This window comes from Triturus cristatus, chromosome 1_2 (genome assembly GCF_964204655.1).
Source record: "Triturus cristatus chromosome 1_2, aTriCri1.1, whole genome shotgun sequence".
Taxonomy (NCBI): domain Eukaryota; kingdom Metazoa; phylum Chordata; class Amphibia; order Caudata; family Salamandridae; genus Triturus; species Triturus cristatus.
The window spans coordinates 818,561,772-818,582,985 of record NC_140580.1 but is presented as its reverse complement, the minus strand read 5'-3'; the positions used below and the strand labels follow the sequence as shown (position 1 = coordinate 818,582,985).

The 21,214-nt window shown below is 47.2% G+C and overlaps 1 protein-coding gene across 1 annotated transcript in view; it reads left to right on the top strand.

Moving 5' to 3' along the window:
• NPHP4 (nephrocystin 4) overlaps positions 1-21,214 on the top strand; it is a 969,441-nt gene that overhangs the window by 94,998 nt on the left and 853,229 nt on the right. The window contains exon 2 of the mRNA XM_085608868.1: positions 4,201-4,379. Within this exon, the coding sequence (XP_085464994.1) occupies positions 4,239-4,379 (141 nt within the window). The 5' untranslated portion in view covers positions 4,201-4,238. The remainder of the gene's footprint in view (positions 1-4,200; positions 4,380-21,214) is intronic.

The window sequence follows — 21,214 nt, the reverse complement described above, 5'->3', positions numbered from 1 at the left end:
ACGAATGTTTAGACAACCCAGAACACGAGCTCTCCCGACTCACCTCAGAGTAGCTGGAACAAGACAATCTTTCGCTCTCTCGTACTTTTCCACAATACAAATAATCAGAGTCACTAAATAAGTTCAATTTTTTTATTTTGACTATAGTGATTCATAAAACAGTATGTGAACCACGACCAGCAGCAAAATGCATAAAGCTAGCATCATCAGCATTGTTACAAGACCATAGAATACAAAAGGAGTCGTCATTTTATAAAGACTGTGAAAAAGGCAAAACAACTAAGCCCAATCACCCTCCCCTTGGCAGTAAGAAGTTATTTTATATAACAGAAGATCTCTAGGCATTGTTTGCAGACCCCCTACCTGAATGCCTAAACGCAAAGGTTTACATCATAGGAACAGCAGAGCTCAGCTCCATGGAACTGCTTTCTTCGAGTGTGTTTTAAAAACATGCAGCAACGCTATATCAAAGGCTGATTCTTCCCTATTGCAGCTGTTGGTAACATGTTTTGTCTAGGTAATGGGGACTGACCAGAACAGAATAACAACAGACATTGTTGATTGACCTTGCACATTATGTTCAGACAGAATTGAATGGAAAAGCTGAGAACGTGAACAACAATCTGTTATCATGTACAGGGTAGAGGCAAAACTTCAGAAAACAAACTCTTAGCAGAGGCGTGCACAAAAGCAGCAGCATAGGGCAAGCAAAACTCATTCTAACTTAGCAATGTCGACAATGTATCTACGGGCCACATAACCCCATATAACAATCTGGGGTGGGTGACAGCTGCACTTTATGCATTCCCTCTAAACAGCTGCAAACACAGGAAGGTTAGGTGTGTCTGAGTACTCATCTGTATTCTGATGGCTCTTCCTGAGCAGGAAGATAAAGAAGGGCTGACACACCTAAATAGGTAGGGTCCTGACCCCACACCAAGGCGGATTACCCCTACAGCTAGTCTGGCTTCTGTGCATTTTAAAGACCCTTCTTTGAAGTCCCCCCCCCCATTTCAAAGACACAGTTGGGTATAAGTACTGGGTCTCCGACCCCACCAAATCAGACACTTCTGGACCTGTAACTGAACTCTTTTAGAATGACTGCTGTGTTGCATCAAGGATTGACACTCTGCTGGATTACTGATCTGAAAGATCTGCTTTTCTGCTGTGCTACCCTGCTGCCTGCTGCTCTCTGACCCTGCTGAGGGAGAGCTGGACTCTGCCTTGTAACTGAAGTGAGCTCCAAGGGCTTGTTGGCCTGCCTCGACGCACTCCAGTCTGCATGTAGCAGAACCGATGCATTGACCCTGTTCGGTAGTAGAATCAGCGCATCGCACTCAGAACCACTGCATCACGTCTGGAACCACCACTTTGGAATAAACGCATTGTCACCACTACGTGTGGAAGATCGACTTATTGCCTTTCCAGCGTGATTAACCAGGTGCGTCACACACACAAACGGCGCTTTGCTCGACAGACCTGATGCATCGTCAACACTGCATGAAGAAAATCAATGCATCAACTTCAGCTGCGAGCTCGACATCGATGCATCGCTGGTCTGCACTCCACATCTTGCTGTTGTGACCCACGATCAAAGTACTCTGTTCCCCTGGCCTGTATGGCTCTTGTCCTCGGCCAGAGCTCCATCGTGGTCGCTGTGAACTGTTGACTTTGTCCCGGTCCAGCATGACCAGATGACCTCCATAAGCGCTTATTACTTTAATCGCTATAAACTTTAAAAATGTGTAACTCGACTTCTACTTATTGGACTTTTGTCATTTTGGTCTTGAGCTATTTATAAAACGATTGTCTATTTTTCTAAACTTGTGTGGAGTCGTTTTGTGGTGTTTTCATTGTGTTACTTTGTGTGGGTGTTGTACAAATACTTTACTCATTGTCTTTTTAGATAAGCCTGACTGCACTGTGCCAAGCTATTAGCTTTCTTTCTGCTACATATAGTTGTTCCTCCCCTAGAGCACAGCATCTTTACTATACTTTTATTTGGACTACCTGTATCTTTCCAGTGTCAATGAGCTAGGAACTACTCTTTGCTGTTCACTGTGTCATGATGTCTGGCCCTCTCCCTCGTATGCTGATTCTGCACTGAAATCCTTGCCCCTGCACTCACCATATTGCTCACCTCTCTCGCTCCTAGGTCATCCCAGACCCTCCCAGTTTTGTCTATTTTATTTTTTAAATGGTTACATTCCTCCACCTCATACAGCTTCCATGACTCATAAGAATTTATACCTCATCCGGCCTGCCCACTCCATTGTTGCTCTCTCCTCTCTCCTGTCTTTTTTTTAAATTTTATTAAATACATGTATTTTCATTTTTCAGAAGGCTAGTCTAAATTTTTTGCTTTGGTGCACTTTTCAATTCATCACTCCTAGATCCACCATCTTGGAATTGCTTAAATATAAAAACAAAATGACTGCCGTGTCATGACTCATAGCCGCGCCTATGTGGTAATGCGGGTCACCATAACATCAAGAGGCATACGTGCACATGCATGCAAAGCATAAGTACATGTTGCTTTTTGCACTTTTTTGCTGATGTGGTTTTGTTTCTGTTGATATGGAAATCGATGTGTTCGATAAAAATGAAATCTCATCCTTATTAATAGAATCGCCTGTTCCGAACACCACATCAACCTTGTCTTGCAAATATGTGGTCAAGTAGGCTCTGAGACCTAGGCCTGGGATTACTGATTGATGGGAGGGTGCATAGCTAGCAGGCAAGCACATTGGCAGGAAACTATTGATCAGTCCCACAGATAGGTGCAGCAGCATTACAATGGTCAGGGGAGAGATTGCTACAATACAGCACACATGGCCGGAGGGGGTTCGCACGCTCCTAAAAACACCATAAACTTAGATGCCACATGATTGAGGAACACACATCCAATCAGGGCTTAGCACATGTTGTGATCACACGCTCCCCATGCCGGACATCTGTACACGGTATCCACTGGTCACACTGTGAACATGCAAGGTCGAGACCCACCTGTAGTAAGCATTTGACCACTAATTTATGACTCCAAAGGCAGCAACCAACATTCCTCACCACATATGGTACACCAGAAACGTTTATAACCTGTTGTGTTTTTACAAAAGAAGGACATATACCGATTGTAAATTGAGACAATCCTCAGATCTCGTGTCTGTAACTGTTCTCCCAATCAAAATGTTTAAATAAACTGTTTCTGTTTTCCCAAATGCCTTTTGTCTTCTATTTTTTCGAAGGATTTCAAACTAAAGAATTTTTCTGCAAACAATAAATGTTTTTCATTTTTCAGACGTGAAATGGCATTGACAAAAGCATTTTCAAAGACAAACCTTGGGTAACGCCATTGAAAAGTGAGACCTATCGTCTTTGCCTGAGCTTGTTCTAATAGGTTTTCTTAAATGTTTTGTAATGTCATGGTCTGCATTTATGCCAGTGATGTGCCAATAAATAACGTTTTGACAACAAATTAACACCAATTTGACCACCAACAAATTCAAATGCACAGACACAAAACTGTTTTTGATACGGCCACAAGTCTTAAATGTGCTAGGTTTAAACGTGTCTTGTAGCAGCAATACTTTGCAATATGAAACTTACACCCTCCATATTTTGACCAACCATAAAAAAAAAAACATGAATAATTTAAATAATCTGCTTGCCTCTAACATAGCTACTGCTAAAAGGAGGTAACTGCTAAAAGGAGGTAACAAAGAGGAGCACCTCATAATACACTCACTAACTCACTGTCTATAAATAGATCTTGGAAGTTTTACATTTATTTTCTCGCAGAGATAGTTTATGAAATTAAACTGTAGTAGTTTAGGTGCACAAACTCAAACAAGCCTATTTCCTGCTGAAATTCGGGTGGTGACAGTAGGATTGGGTGAGTGTTTTGCTAGTGCAATAGGTTTTCTATGTGTGAATTAAGATTGCATTTCTCTTGCCTGCGCTATGTCTCTTCTGTTTATGTGACTGAAGTTAGCTGGTACACACCCATGCTGTAAACTCTTGTGAACGAAGGTTGCACGACTACTGGTCATGTGCATGTTTTGTTTTCTAGGTAGTCTGTTTTGCTATTGCTTGCAGTGAACATGTCTGTGAGAGAAACCTGTTGTGTCGCTGCCAGTTATAGAGATGGCAAAACTATTGGTTATGTCAATGCTTGTTTAAAAATGCAATTTGTTTTTTCAGGCGTACCTGAAGTCAGAAGGAGTCTTGTAAATGCCAATATGGGCAAAGGCCAGTGGCAGGAAATATTTGCACACAACCATATTGTACCCTGCCATCCACAGAGAAGGAGACCTCCACAAAATGATTCTACAGGTTACCAACTAATTATTAAGAATCTTGAAGGCACTCCATTGATCCAGGTAAGGGGACATTGCAATTAGCAGCAAACATTTCAGTGTTGTTTTTCAGGATTTTTTCCTGGTAAAAATATAAACCCAAAGTTTGTTTTACTGTTTTAAAACACCCTGAATGTGCTCCCATATCTTTCATTGTCCATTATGTATATATGTTGTGTCTCAATGCATGCTTTGGAAAATTGTGGTAGAAAGTTGAGGTAAGTGATCATATAAAGTTGAGTGAGTGCTCTTGCAACTAAACTTTTCTTGTACCTTTTAATAGCCTGTTGTAGTATGTGTCTGTGTTGGTAATGTCGTGCAACTTGAAGCAGAGCATACACTCTACAAGCATAAAAGGTTTGATGCAGTAGATGATACTCAAATTGAATGAAGGCCAAGACAATGTTGAAGTAGCTGTCAGAGGTCAGCCATTGGTTTTATGGATGCTGGTAAGGCTTGCAATTAACTCCAATCCTAGAATATTTGGGAAAGGACATGAGGCTTACATGTTGTTCTAACTCCAGACCTGGAATATTTTGAGGAAAGGTAACAATTGCACTAATATTTTTTTAAAGGATTGAAACGTTGTATCTTAACATTGCTGGGAAGTGCTGCCCTGAGGATGCGACCGAAGTCAAAAAACTAGGAATAGCATAATATGTGGCTTAAACCAGGCACCCTAACATAGACAGGAAAACAGTAGTAACAACAATTCACCAGAAAACCATAACAGCCTGCAAGAAAGGGTTAGTATAGTTAATTTGACACTGGCTTCCAGAATGATTAGAATGGGCTTGTCTACTGGTAAAATCAAGAAAGGCATTCTGTAGAGAAGAAATGTCCACGAAGACACTGTGGGAGCGTTCGATTCTTGGAATCCCAAGGTCACCAGCTATGAAAAGAAAATAGAAGAAATCCCATCAGTCAAACGATTACCTGGAATATCATAGTTTACGTAATTTACCTAGAGAGCAAGAGACCAGAATTGGATCAGTGAGCACAGATGAGACTGGTTTACAGAAGGGTGATTGTTGGACCTGGCCCTTTTTGCAGGGTCAACCCCAGATTTTTTGCCTTCTGTTGCACAATTCGTTATTGTTGGCATTAGGAGTCTGTGCACTTTACCAGTTATAACCAGTGCTAAAGTGCATGTTGTAGGAGAGTAGGGTCTGCTATCCTATGGTCACCCCACATTTTTGCTTTTTGCTTCACTGGTTTTTGACATATTGAGGCTGTGGGCCTGCTAATCTGACCCCCAGCCTGCTGTTCTCTCTAACTAAATTGACACTATGCACCCTAGGTGAATAACCAATTGGAATTGGATCACCCTGTGAGCCCCTGTACCAGTGTACACTAGGTACCCAGGGCATTGGTGTATCTAAGGCCTGCCAGGGGCTGAAGCATGTATTATGCCACCCCAGGCCTGGCCTAGCAATTTGACACAACTGGCTGATCACTCAGCTGGGGTAAGTTGGTGTAACCACCTCTTACTTAGGTGTAGTATACCTATACCTAACCTTAAATGGGACACCTGGTAACCTATAAGTCACTCCTATGGCAGGCCTTAACAATCCTGAAGGCAGAGTGCTTGGTTCCATGTGAGATGGTGCTCTGGCATGAGCTGAGCCTGTCTGCAGTGGTCGGAACAACTTCCTTCTACCGTTTCCAGATATCGTCATACCATATACTCTTAAGTGCATTATGAACCTCGCGGTTAAATGCTATCTTTGGTTTGGCTTTATCAAAACATGTCGAGTAAGGTGTCATACGAATTGGAATACTAACCGCTCGCCAATTCTGGCGACGGGGTTAGCATTCCACCCTTCTAGAGGAACACGACATGTACAGTACCTGAAACCCGGGTAAAATCAGACATAGCCTCAGCTCCACAAAATGGATGCTGCCACCACAGACACAAGTCTGCCCTCCTGCTGCTGGGAGTCCTTCCAGCTTGGGAGACGTGGACAAAGGGTTTCCTGCCAGGGGAGGTGCGTGCACCACCCCAGACAGGATTTTGTGTATTGGTCAGGTAGGGCTTGAATGGAATCAGACATGCCTGAGGCTCACAAGGAGCCTAGGTGCATATGCCAGTTCAAACCGGTCCTGGGGCACACCAGCCCCGGACCTGGGGCGAGCTGGACAGAGGATTGGGGGTGTAACCACCCCCCTTCCTGGTCCCACCCTTAGGGAGGGACCTAGCAGGTAGTCCAGCCCCTAGAATCCGCTTAAAGGTAGGAGCTGTGTCCTAAGACTTCAGACATCCTGGAATCAACTTAACTACAAGAAGAAGACGGGAACTTCGACGCTCTGCTGCACAGAGGACAGAAGGAAATCTCCCCTATGGTCAGGGAGTGACCATCTTGCTAACGCAAGCACCAACCAGCTACTCGACGTCTGCTTTGCCGCCGCCTCCCGCCGGAGCCCGAGCCCAGAGCCCGACAAGACCTGGACCTCCAGACCTCTCACAGCCCGATCCACAGTCCCTGCAAAGAAGGAACCCGTGGAGGCACCGAGACACGTGGAGCAAGCCATCTTGAAAGACCCACGACAAGCTGCAAGCGCGACAACAGAGGCTCCCTCCAAGTTGTGCTTTGGGTCCTGAGAAGCCCAACACCCGAGCAGCATCTGCACCAAAGGTGAGCCCTCCAGCATCTCCACGATCTGCGTGGGGCCCCTCTGCACTTTGCATCTCGACGCGCCTGCCCGGTCCCTGGCCCGTTGGCTAGTGGCCATTTTGGCGACCTAACTTGAAATCTACGACGCTGGTCTGGTTGCTCCAGACTGGCCCCTGCTGCTCTCCAAAGGAGCAGCCCCTCTGACCTTGCTGGTCAGAACAATCAGCTTTCTTTACTTTCCACGACTCCTGCCTTTGCCAAGGCTTGTTTGCTTCTTTCGAGTCGCCGACACCGCCGACAGCGAGAGCCTGCGTGGGACAGCTCATGAACCGGCTCCTGGACGTCGTCGACCTTCAGGGACCACGTGGCTGCGTAGACAAGCTACACCTCATCACCTGTTTGCACCCGACATCGCCTGGTACCTACCTGGTGCCACACCGGTCACTGGCTAGTGACTGTGAACATTGTCCCCTCTGCTTTCAGGTCTTCTACAACTCCGATCCACTCTTGGATCCACCGCATCTCTTCTGGACCGACCGCCTGCAGCATCTTTGTCATCGGGCTCCATTGAATCGATAGACGAAACCCGACGCACTTCGAGACCTATGCACCCGCTTCCTGTGGGTGAGGTAAAGCTGGCACTCCGGTTCCCAAGTGTAGAGAAAGATCTCTAGTGTCTGTGTGTAAAGTCTTAAGTTCGTAGTCCATCCAGAAGACCCTTCTAGCAGTAACTTTTGAACTTTTACGCACCCATTGAAAACCTATGGGAGCACGCGTGTAACTTTCCTCACTGCACACGCGACCCGTGGACCTCCTGGTCACTAACTGAAGTTAGCTCCTTGTAGGCCCAGTGATTCTAGAGGCCCTATGCCTTTTCCCTTTCCCTTTCCTGTTCGTGGTACTTACACCACTATTTTAGTATATGGTTTGAGCGGCCACTAGGGCCTATCCATATAAAGTGCAACTTCTGTATATTGTAATACTTTCTTGTTTAACGATTTGTGCTCCTGTCATCATAAAGAGTCTAGGGGATACTTTGAGTGATAAATACATATGTATTTTGAATATATATCTGTGTTGGGTCCTTTCATTGGTATAAAGGGGGGTTACATATGGTAAAACAGCTTGCTTAACACGCTTTAACGAGTTTAGCCTCAAAGACTGCTTAGCCTACGCTACCACTAGGGCAGCTAGTCCGAAAAGGTTGACTTACAACCACACCATAAGGGTTGCTTGGCATGGTACAAGGTGGTCACCTTAACTAGTGAACCGCATATACCAGGCCAACTTCTCACATTGGTGAGCAGCGGTTGGATTTGAGCTTGCTGTGTTTTACCTCTGTAATCTCTTTGTTACCAATTGAAAGATCATACAGGTACCTTTAGGTACATATAAAACAAGATAGATATACTTAAGTTCTACTGAACTTAGTTGTTGTAGAGCAAAGGGAGTAGCACACCCTGACTACAACTACTAGATAGGTTTAGTAGGAAAACCCAAGTGTAGGTAGTTGCAACACATCCACCCACACTTAAGAGCAATGGCTGGGGCAGAGGGGTCCAATGTACCCATCTCTGTCGAGAGTGACCCCCAGAGGGCACCAACCATCTTTGCTACCCTAAATCAAAATGAGCTCAGGCAGTTGGCAAATATCAGGGGCCTTAAACAGCCCAGGAACCCTACCTCTGCTGAACTCAGAGAACTCTTACAGGCTGATGAAGATCAGAGAGCTCTTAAGAAAACCTCCCAGTTAGACCCCTTAGGGACAGGAACAGGAGGCCCTCCTTCTGAAGATGCCACTGAAGTACCCCTTTCCCACAGTCGCCCCTTAGTTGAGAATCTGACTACAGATGATGAGAATCAGCATTGGGACAGGGATGACAAAGGGGGTGAATCTGACAGTATTAGCAGTTCAGATGGGAGAGATAGCCCAGTGCCAGGTGCCAGACCTGGCTCAGCTAACTTAAAGCTACTGGGGACTGATAATGGGTTCACCCCATTGGATCTCCCAGGGTTTGGGAGGCTAAGGAATCACTCAGGTGACTCTAATGCTTCTCATGCCTCTAGAGGCTCTCAAGGTCACTCCAGAAGAAGGATGACCAGCCCTCAGAGGATGGAGCATGAGGCCAGAATGAAGGAAGCTCAGCTGAGAATCAGGAGACAGGAGCTAGAAGTAGCTCTGATGGAAGAGAAACTGAACAAGGCTAGGCAACCTAGAAAGAGTGGGTCTATACCCACTGGTGGCAGCATTGTCCCAAAGGACAAAGATAGGGTCTTTGACAATAGGAACCTGTCCAAGGTTGTGCCCCCCTACAAAAGTGGAGATGATATCCACAAGTGGATGGCTGCTCTTGAGAGAGCCTGCAAAGTGCAGCAGGTTCCTGAAGACCAGTGGGCAGCAATCTTATGGCTCTCCTTTGAAGGAAGAGGCAGAGATAGACTCCTCACTGTTAGAGAGGAGGATGTCAGAAACTACAGAGCCCTGAAGAGTGTCCTAGTTGATGGGTTAGGCTTAACCACTGAACAGTACAGGTTAATGTTCAGAGACACCCAGAAGACACAGACTCAGGACTGGTCTGAATACATTGAATGTGCCACTAAGGCTTTGGAGGGTTGGTTGCTGGGAAGTAAGGTATCTGATTATACAGGATTGTACAATTTGATGATGAGCGAACAGATTTTAAATAACTGTCAGAACCAGCAACTGCATCAACACTTGGTTGACTCAGATCTGACCTCTCCCCAAGAATTGGGAAAGAAGGCAGACAAATGGGTCAGAACCAGGGTTAAGCAAAAGAACCAGAACCAGGGCCAAGGGGGTGATCAGAAGAAAACAGACCAGAAGGGTGGAGATCAGAAATCTAAAGACCAGAAGTCTTCAACAGGGCCCCAAACTAGTACTAACGAGGGTGGGTCCCAACCTAAAGGGAAGAAGAAAGACGGTCCAAAGAAACCCTGGTGCAAATGTTGCAAGAATACAACTCACTGGACTAGTGATTGTAAGAAGGGTGGAGCCCCCAACACTGTTGCCCCTAAGGCACCTGCTCCCAGTACTACTGTTAGCAGTGTTGGTCCCCAGACAAAGGGTGTAGTGGGAATCACTATGGGAACTGAAGGAGATTCTGACTTAGACAGAACGCTGACACAGGCAGTCTTGATCTGTGATGGGGACATGGATTTGTCCCTGACTGTGAGCCCCAGTAACCTGGTCAAGTACAGACAGACTCCTTTAATAAATGAAAAAGTGTCTCAAGCCTACAGGGACACATGTGCCAGTGTCACTATGGTGACACCAGGTTTTGTGGACCCTGGACAGTACATACCAGGTGAGAATTAACTGGTGACCAATGCCAGCAATGCCACTACTTCACATAGTGTGGCTGTTGTTAACTTCTCATGGGGAGGGGTAACTGGCCTCAAAAGGGTTGTGGTTAGTGCAGACCTCCCAGTAGAATGTTTGTTGGGCAATGACCTAGAGAGTTCTCTATGGTCAGAAGTGGAGTACAGGACACATGCAGAGATGTTAGGTATATCACCACATGTCCTTGCTGTGACCAGGTCACAGGCCAAAAAGTGCCTTACTGAACCACAGGTCGTGGATCCTGGAACAATGGACCAAGCACCTACCAAGAAGAAGAACAGGAGGGTTAAGGCTGTGCCTTCCCCCCCTGCCTCCAAGTGATGATCAGCCTTCCCAGGAAGATGATCTAGAGAACCCTGAAGGAACTGTCCCTGAAGAGCTTGAACCTGACCAGGTTGAGTTTCTGGGGACAGGGGGACCTTCCAGGGCTGACTTGGGGCAGGCTCAGTTAACCTGTCCATCTCTTGAACCCCTCAGACAGCTGGCTGCTGCTGAGGCTGCTGGGAATGCTCAAGGTACCCATAAAGTGTATTGGGATGAAGGGCTCCTTTATTCAGAGGCTAGAGACCCAAAACCTGGTGCAACCAGGAGGTTGGTTATACCTCTGCAATTTAGGGGCTTCCTTCTTACCTTGGCCCATGATATTCCTTTAGCAGGACACTTAGGCCAGAACAAGACTTGGGACGGGCTTGTCCCTCACTTTCACTGGCCTCACATGAATGAAGATACCAAGGAGTTTTGTCGCTCCTGTGTGACCTGCCAAGCCAGTGGCAAATCAGGTGGCACAACAAAGGCCACCCTAATACCACTACCTGTGGTGGGGGTTCCCTTTGAAAGAGTGGGAATAGATATAGTGGGTCCCATGGATCCTCCCACTGCATCTGGGCACAGATTTATACTGGTGGTAGTGGATCATGCCACCAGGTATCCAGAGGCAATTCCCCTTAGGACCACTACAGCTCCTGTTGTGGCCAGGGCCCTGCTAGGAGTATTCTCCAGAGTGGGGTTTCCTAAGGAGGTGGTTTCTGACAGAGGTACCAACTTCATGTCAGGATACTTGACCGCTATGTGGAAGGAATGTGGTGTCAACTACAAGTTCACCACCCCTTATCACCCACAATGCAATGGGCTTGTTGAGAGATTCAACAAGACCCTAAAGGGGATGATCAAAGGATTACCTGAAAAGCTCAGGCGAAGATGGGACATCCTTCTACCCTGCCTTCTGTTTGCTTACAGAGAGGTCCCACAAAAAGGAGTTGGCTACAGCCCCTTTGAATTGTTGTTTGGGCACCCTGTGAGAGGCCCACTGTGTTTAGTGAAGGAAGGATGGGAGTTACCTCTCAAAAAGCCTAAACAAGACATAGTGGACTATGTACTTGGTCTCCGCTCCAGGATGGCTGAGTATATGGAGAAGGCATCCAAAAACCTTGAGGCAAGCCAGGCCTTACAGTAAGCTTGGCATGACCAAAAGGCTGTCTTGGTTGAGTATCAGCCAGGACAGAAGGTATGGGTGTTGGAGCCAGTGGCCCCAGCAGCACCCCAAGACAAATGGTCTGGACCCCATACAATCCTGGAGAAGAAGGGAGAGGTTACCTACTTGGTGGACCTAGGAACTCCCAGGAGTCCCCACAGGGTACTCCATGTTAACAGGTTAAAAGCATATGTTGACAGGGCAGACATGGGCTTGCTCATGGCTACAGATGAGGGACAGGAGGAAGAGAGTGACCCTCTCCCAGACTTGTTGTCTCAGAACCCTGAAGATGGCTCAGTTGAAGGAGTGACCTTTGGAGTCAACCTCACTGATCATCAGCAGATTGAATGTAGACAGGTTCTACAATCATTTCAGCATATGTTTTCATTGATACCTAATCAAACTGACTGGTGTACCCATGTGGTGGACACTGGTGACAGTCTGACTGTAAAGAACAAATTTTACAGACAACCTGACCACGTCAGGGACTGTATAAAGGCTGAGGTACACAAAATGCTGGAACTGGGTGTCATCGAGCCCTCAGAGAGCCCCTGGGCTAGCCCAGTGGTTCTGGTCCCCAAACCTCACACCAAAGATGGCAAGAGAGAGATGAGGTTCTGTGTGGATTACAGAGGACTCAATGCTGTCACTAGGACAGATGCACATCCTATTCCAAGGGCAGATGAGCTCATAGATAAACCGGCTTCTGCTAAGTTTTTGAGCACATTTGATTTGACAGCTGGCTATTGGCAAATCAGGTTAGCTGAGGAGTCCAAGGCCAAAACAGCATTCTCAACCCCAGGTGGGCATTATCAATTTTTGGTGATGCCATTTGGTCTGAAGAATGCACCTGCCACCTTCCAAAGGTTGGTGAATCAAGTCCTTACTGGGTTGGATGACTTTTGTGCAGCATATCTTGATGACATTGCTGTCTTTAGCTCCACCTGGGAGGATCACCTGATCCACCTGAAGAAGGTAATTGAGGCTCTGCAGAAGGCAGGCCTCACTATCAAGGCTACTAAGTGCCAGATAGGGCAGAGTAAGGTTGTGTATTTGGGCCACCTTGTAGGTGGAGGCTGAGTTCAGCCACTGGAGAGTAAGATACAATCCATCATGGACTGGTCTCCTCCAACCACCCAGACTCAAGTTCGAGCTTTCTTGGGCTTGACTGGGTACTACAGGAAGTTTGTTAAGAACTATGGGTCCATTGTGACTCCTCTTAATGATCTGACATCCAAAAAGATGCCCAAAAAGGTTCAGTGGACAGTAAGCTGTCAAAAGGCATTTGATGACCTGAAGAAGGCCATGTGCTCTGCACCTATCCTGAAAAGTCCTGACTACTCCAAAGAGTTTATTGTCCAAACAGATGCTTCTGAGTTGGGTGTGGGAGCTGTGCTGTCACAACTTAATGTAGATGGTCAAGACCAACCCATTGCTTTCATTAGCAGAAGGTTGACCCCCAGAGAGAAGAATTGGTCAGCTATTGAGAGGGAGGCCTTTGCTGTGGTGTGGGCCCTGAAGAAGCGGAGGCCATACTTGTTTGGCACTCACTTCAAGATTCAGACCGACCATAAGCCCCTCTTGTGGCTAAATCAGATGAAGGGTGAAAACCCCAAACTGCTTAGGTGGTCCATTTCCCTACAGGGTATGGACTTTACAGTGGAGCACCGGCCAGGTACAGACCATGGGAATGCAGATGGTCTCTCCAGGTACTTCCACTTAGGACATGAAGACGAGACTGGTCAAGGCTAGTTTAATGTCCCTGCGTTTGGGGGGAGGGGGGGGTTGTGTAGGAGAGTAGGGTCTGCTATCCTATGGTCACCCCAAATTTTTGCTTTTTGCTTCACTGGTTTTTGACATATTGAGGCTGTGGGCCTGCTAATCAGACCCCCAGCCTGCTGTTCTCTCTAACTAAATTGACACTATGCACCCTAGGTGCATAACCAATTGGAATTGGATCACCCTGTGAGCCCCTGTACCAGTGTACAGTAGGTACCCAGGGCATTGGTGTATCTAAGGTCTGCCAGGGGCTGAAGCATGTATTATGCCACCCCAGGCCTGGCCTAGCAATTTGACACGACTTGCTGATCACTCAGCTGGGGTAAGTTGGTGTAACCACCTCTTACTTGGGTGTAGTATACCTATACCTAACCTTAAATGGGACACCTGGTAACCTATAAGTCACTCCTATGGCAGGCCTTAACAATCCTGAAGGCAGAGTGCTTGGTTCCATGTGAGATGGTGCTCTGGCATGAGCTGAGCCTGTCTGCAGTGGTCGGAACAACTTCCTTCTACCGTTTCCAGATATCGTCATACCATATACTCTTAAGTGCATTATGAACCTCGCGGTTAAATGCTATCTTTGGTTTGGCTTTATCAAAACATGTCGAGTAAGGTGTCATACGAATTGGAATACTAACCCCTCGCCAATTCTGGCGACGGGGTTAGCATTCCACCCTTCTAGAGGGACACGACCTGTATAGTACCTGAAACCCGGGTAAAATCAGACCTAGCCTCAGCTCCACAAAATGGATGCTACCACCACAGACACAAGTCTGCCCTCCTGCTGCTGGGAGTCCTTCCAGCTTGGGAGACGTGGACAAAGGGTTTCCTGCCAGGGGAGGTGCGTGCACCACCCCAGACAGGATTTTGTGTATTGGTCAGGTAGGGCTTGAATGGAATCAGACATGCTTGAGGCTCACAAGGAGCCTCGGTGCATATGCCAGTTCAAACCGGTCCTGGTCCCACCCTTAGGGAGGGACCTAGCAGGTAGTCCGGCCCCTAGAATCCGCTTAAAGGTAGGAGCTGTGTCCTAAGACTTCAGACATCCTGGAATCAACTTAACTACAAGAAGAAGACGGGAACTTCGACGCTCTGCTGCACAGAGGACAGAAGGAAATCTCCCCTATGGTCAGGGAGTGACCATCTTGCTAACGCAAGCACCAACCAGCTACTCGACGTCTGCTTTGCCGCCGCCTCCCGCCGGAGCCCGAGCCCAGAGCCCGACAAGACCTGGACCTCCAGACCTCTCACAGCCCGATCCACAGTCCCTGCAAAGAAGGAACCCGTGGAGGCACCGAGACACGTGGAGCCAGCCATCTTGAAAGACCCACGACAAGCTGCAAGCGCGACAACAGAGGCTCCCTCCAAGTTGTGCTTTGGGTCCTGAGAAGCCCAACACCCGAGCAGCATCTGCACCAAAGGTGAGCCCTCCAGCATCTCCACGCTCTGCGTGGGGCCCCTCTGCACTTTGCATCTCGACGCGCCTGCCCGGTTCCTGGCCCGTTGGCTAGTGGCCATTTTGGCGACCTAACTTGAAATCTACGACGCTGGTCTGGTTGCTCCAGACTGGCCCCTGCTGCTCTCCAAAGGAGCAGCCCCTCTGACCTTGCTGGTCAGAACAATCAGCTTTCTTTACTTTCCACAACTCCTGCCTTTGCCAAGGCTTGTTTGCTTCTTTCGAGTCGCCGACACCGCCGACAGCGAGAGCCTGCGTGGGACAGCTCATGAACCGGCTCCTGGACGTCGTCGACCTTCAGGGACCACGTGGCTGCGGAGACAAGCTACACCTCATCACCTGTTTGCACCCGACATCGCCTGGTACCTACCTGGTGCCACACCGGTCACTGGCTAGTGACTGTGAACATTGTCCCCTCTGCTTTCAGGTCTTCTACAACTCCGATCCACTCTTGGATCCACCGCATCTCTTCTGGACCGACCGCCTGCAGCATCTTTGTCTTCGGGCTCCATTGAATCGATAGACGAAACCCGATGCACTTCGAGACCTATGCACCCGCTTCCTGTGGGTGAGTTAAAGCTGGCACTCCGGTGCCCAAGTGTAGAGAAACATCTCTAGTGTCTGTGTGTAAAGTCTTAAGTTTGTAGTCCATCCAGAAGACCCTTCTAGCAGTAACTTTTGAACTTTTACGCACCCATTGAAAACCTATAGGAGCACGCGTGTAACTTTCCTCACTGCACACCCGACCCGTGGACCTCCTGGTCACTAACTGAAGTTAGCTCCTTGTAGGCCCAGCGATTCTAGAGGCCCTAGGCCTTTTCCCTTTCCTGTTCGTGGTACTTATACCACTATTTTAGTATATGGTTTTTATCGGCCACCAGGGCCTATCCATATAAAGTGCAACTTCTGTATATTGTAATACTTTCTTGTTTAACGATTTGTGCTCCTGTCATCATAAAGAGTCTAGGGGATACTTTGAGTAATAAATACATATATATTTTGAATATATATCTGTGTGGTGTCCCTTCATTGGTATAAAGGGGGGTTACATGTGGTAAAACAGCCTGCTTAACACGCTTTAACGAGTTTAGCCTCAAAGACTGCTTAGCCTACGCTACCACTAAGGCAGCTAGTCCGAAAAGGTTGACTTACAACCACACCATAAGGGTTGCTTGGCATGGTACAAGGTGGTCACTTTAACTAGTGAACAGCATATACCAGGCCAACTTCTCACACATGTGCTCTCTCTCTCTAAAATATAGTAAAACTGGCCTACACCTAATTGACACATCTAGGTCCCTTGTAAATGGTACTACATGTAACGAGGGCCGTTAAATTGAATGCTACTAATAATGGTCGTGCAGCACTCATTGTGCCACCCACTAAAGTTGCCTTTTAAATCCGGGCTCGCACTTGCCACTGCAGCTGGTAACTTCAGCTGGGCTTCTCCTCTGGGCAGGCTTCTTCCTGCAGGGGTACCCTCCTCTCTCCGGTCTCAGCAAGCCAGGTAGACTCCTCTTCAAAGCAGACCCACAGCTCTTCTGCAGCAAGTAGCTACAGACCTTCAGGTGATGTCCCCAAACTCGGGGAGGCTGGTACGAGCCCTGGATCTCAAGTAATTCCCGTCACTGTGGGAAGTGTCACACCTTTGGCCTGTAAGAAGCTCTTGATCAATTTGGGGACTTATATACTTTCTCCTAGTTATCCTCCAGACAGGGAATGTTGAAACCGCTGTCATTGTTCTGAACCAATTTGAGGCTGTTCACTCGGTTCGTGGATGTCCTCATCTCCATTGTTTTCCTTCAGGTTTGGTCCACACCATGGAGTGATTTAGAATGTCTTCAAGGGGAGCACCACACACAAGAGAACGGTGAGAAGTGAAGTCTTCACACCAATCAGTCATCACCCTTTTGGAGTAGCACCTCTGGGAGAGATGAAAGGCAAATCCTGACCGTGCATTTACAAAGTAACCCCCTGTCTCCATCTATCCTAATGGGGTGCTCCTACATTTCTGTTGGGCGTACTAGCGTTATCCCACCCACACCTCAATGCCACAAAACGTCAGGAATGTCAGCAGTACTCTTTGCTCGTCTGGGTTACCCAGCCTCCGTTTTTTTTGCCGGCTTTACATGGAAATCTCCAAAATAGAGCTCTCTGGCCCTATAACTATATGCTTGTATGCAATATAGAGTCATTGTTTAAGTCACCTGATACTACTACTTTACACTCTGGGCCTCACAAAAGAGCCCGGTCATAGCACTTAAACCGAATTTTGGAGAGCAAGGCTTCTTGATCGCCACCAGGAACAGGAGACAGGCCTGCTGGTACTAGAGATTCTAAAAGTGCACACTTCCTAGCACTCTGCCGTGACGCCTGCTGGGACATCGTCAGTTTCATTTTTCCTGTTTCACACCAGCTGGGAACATTGCCCGTTTCCTTCCTCTTCCCCGTTCTACCTAGGGGTTGTGAGGATTTCTCATCCGTCGCTGAACTCCAGCTGATTGAGAAGCCAGCTCCAGCCTCAGGAAGGCATGCCGTCGCTTCGGTAAGCTGGCGTTTCTGACATTCTTACGCGCGGCGCGCGTGCAGTCGTAAGGAGTTGCTCGCTGCCCTGACTCTGTTCATGACCTGTATTTGCGGACATATTGGGATAGAGAGATTTCTTAAAACCCTGTCACAGACGGCAGAGATCATTGTGGAGTGTACGTTTTTTTGTTTATTTATTTTTTGCAACTAAACTATTGACTCTGCAAGTTTTGTGTTCTCAACAAAACTTTATTGACTCTGCCAGTACACACTGCCCTGCCACTGCTTCCTATTGGGAGTGAACAGCTCTGGATTGATCTACTCCGCTTATTGTTCAACCCTGCGGAATACGAAGTTCTTCTGAAGCTCATCTGTTGGGTTTTGCTGTTTGGAGGGTCCACGGAACACTGTAAAGGAGGGCACTTTGTTGGTGCTGGACTTCTGCTCACGAAGGGTCGTGTCGCTGGTGGGAGCTATTCCGCACTCGGCGGACAGTCTGCACGCTCCCAGCGTGCACTAGACTCCAGGGCTACCTGCCGACTTCACCGGGGGATTGCGAGGACCAGCAGCCCCTACATCTAACAGCTGGTGCCTCTTCCCCCGGAGGTCACGCCCCCTGTCCCTCCCATTATAAATTGACTAGCCCCAAACGTAACGCGGGACGCGCGCGAAGCCCGGGCCAAGGGCGGGCCCGTTTAAGCCCGTTCAAGACCGGGCAGGACTGGACTGGGCCACCCTATTTACAGTTTGTATTTTAAATTTCTGGTACTGTCATTTTATATTGACATCATTCATATTGGCCCGTGAACATTTATTGCTGACTAATATTTTTATAATTTACACGGCATAATGTCCCCGAGAACCACTAGGAATACTGTTAAAAAGCAGGCTCAATTAGCCGGCGAGATCATTGGCCCAATTGATCAATTCATAACTAAAGCTAACGATGCTATTGAGCAGGGCATTATCTTACTGGATCGAAGGATCTCACAGGACTTGACGATAGCCAGGCGCTCTTCGATGGGCCTGCTGGGCACTGCAAAAACCCCCTCACGTCCTGTTGATCTACCTCCTCCATCGATAGTGCACGCAGAAATGCACACTGTCCCCTGCACAGTGGACCTCTCTGCATCTCTGGTTCTGTCTGATTCCCATTTATCCTTGGAAAAATCTCCTGTCATTTTTGCTACTCAACCAGATAACACCTCCTTTTCCCCAAAGGCTAGGGGTACACGAGAAGGAGCTATCCCTAAGAAAACAAAAAGGAAGTCAACTGTTAAGCCTTCCCATTCTACCATTCCATCTGCCACAACTATCTCTGTAACCTCTTCTGTTTTAAATTTTCCCCCGGAAAATCCTAACCTTCCATCCCCCTATCATTCTCCTTCACTGACAAATGTTCAAATAGTGGATTCCATCCCCGCTAATTTGAACACAAATACCACCAGCTCAAGCAGCAACTACAGCTGTGAAGATACGATGAATGGTAATCTTACAAGTAATGCATGCACCAACGACAGCTTATTGCTTACTAGAATTGGTGATCTGTTTAAATCTCACCTGGAACCCATAGAAAAGGCCCTACACATGGTTCAGTCTCAACTTACTCAACTGTCCCTCGTACTATCCCAAAGTACAGGTAACAAGATGGATTCCAACTTGGCGAAAGGCAGGCCTATCACCTTAAACACTCCAAACGCCAAAGCGTCAAAAACAGGAACCTCCGTCCAGAACTCTAAAACCAATAAACAAAAAGTCCCTGAGAAGCCTATTCACCATCATTCCCTCGCACCTGTAATCAAGCCACAACCACCTCCTAAATCTTCTAACCCGTTACTACCTCGCTCTGTAACCAATTCTAACCCAACAGCACCTCCTCTACCAAATCTTCCTCCTTCCCTTCCCTCTTCTATAGTCCCTATTCCCGCTCCTGTTCAATCCAACATTGCTACCGGCTTCAACACCATTCCTAACAACCGTAATAAGAAGATTCCCCCTATCCATCTTCCACTCGAGGCCTCTCCTTATGTAGTAATAATGACTGGGGTTCCGGAACTCCCCCCAAACCAGGATGAACCGGTTTGGTCCCTAAAAAATAAAGTAATCTTTTGGTTGTCCAATAACAGACCGCTTCCAACTTTTATGGACAACAGAGTTACTACAGTGCGTAGAGTGCCTTGGCTAGGTAACCAACCAAAAAACATACAGGGCGACTGTATAATAGTAAACTTTGAAAATCCCAACACAGTCGAGTATGTTTGCTCTTGGGGTGACCAATCTTCTACCGAAGGGATTGCAACCCATAATTTGTCGTACTTCTATCCCCCTAATACACGGCGTAATGCAGGTCCTCCATGGTCCTGGACGAGGGTAGGGAACTGGGGCGGAATTAGAGACCGTAATCAGTGGTCGGGGCACGGCCTTAGCAACCCACCACCAGGCTACTTCAGCAATTGGAGAGGTCCACCACTATCCAACAGATATGAATGCCTGGACATGGTGGATTGACTATCATCTCTACCTATGATAGACAGCAGTTACATCAGCGTCTCTCCTAACTTCAAAGTCCCCTGTAAGATCACTCGGGGGGCCGGCTCCTTCCCGCCATCTTCGTATGGTCCCCAGTCCGAGTCTTTCCCTCCCCAGTATACCCTGGTCCAACAGCAGTCATCTTCCCCTCACCAGAACGCGTGTTATACCATGCCAGCTACCCCTGCAGACTTGCTCCCAAATTCACAATTTATTACTCCCCAACCCAGGGAGCCTAAACCCAATCCTCCTCCTTCAGTTATAACCACCCAGTCCCTATCTCAACTCTCACATTCCTCCGCTGAACTTCAGCTTCCAAATTGTACTTTTACATCAACCCAGGATCTTCCAATTATATTCTGGAACGTAGCTGGCTTAAGATCGAAAATCCATCTTCAGTCTTGGGTGGAAGTAACTAATAAATTTAAGTTAATCTGCCTCGAAGAAACTTGGGCAATTGACCCTATCCACATACAGGGTTTTAAAACATTTCACCTTCCTCCCTTACCGTCCACTCATGGTAGACCTAAGGGCGGCTTAGCCATCTATGTTTCGAATTTAATTCCTTTTACTATCATGGAAGTTCAGTTAGTCTCGCCAATTTTCCAAATCCTTAAAATAGTTCCAGACAATAACTCTAGTTATTATCTCATCAATATGTATAATAACTCCTCACCTAGCGACTGTGTAAAATCTTTGTCGGAAATTGCTTTGTATTTACAAGATCAAAAAGCTATGAGTCAAGAGTTAAATTGTCATCTTGTGTGGGGTGGGGACTTCAATGTGTATCTGTGTAACAAATATGACAAAGGTATCTGTGGGCTTTCAGACGAGCACGATGCCCCCTTGGCCCACTTCACCCATAACGCTGTGGGTCAAGCACTAAATACCTGTATTTTTGCATTAGAACTTGAATTCGCCAACATCCTAGCGTGTCCCGCTGTAGAGTTTAAGCCGACTTTTCATGGTAAAGGTGCCTCCACTACCATTGATTTTATCTTATGCTCTCAATCCTTAAAAAACCGATTGAAGCAATTTTCAACTGGCACTGATCCTTCAAGTGACCACTATCCAAATAGCATAACCTTAGCATTAAATATACCACCTTCAGCCTGCCCA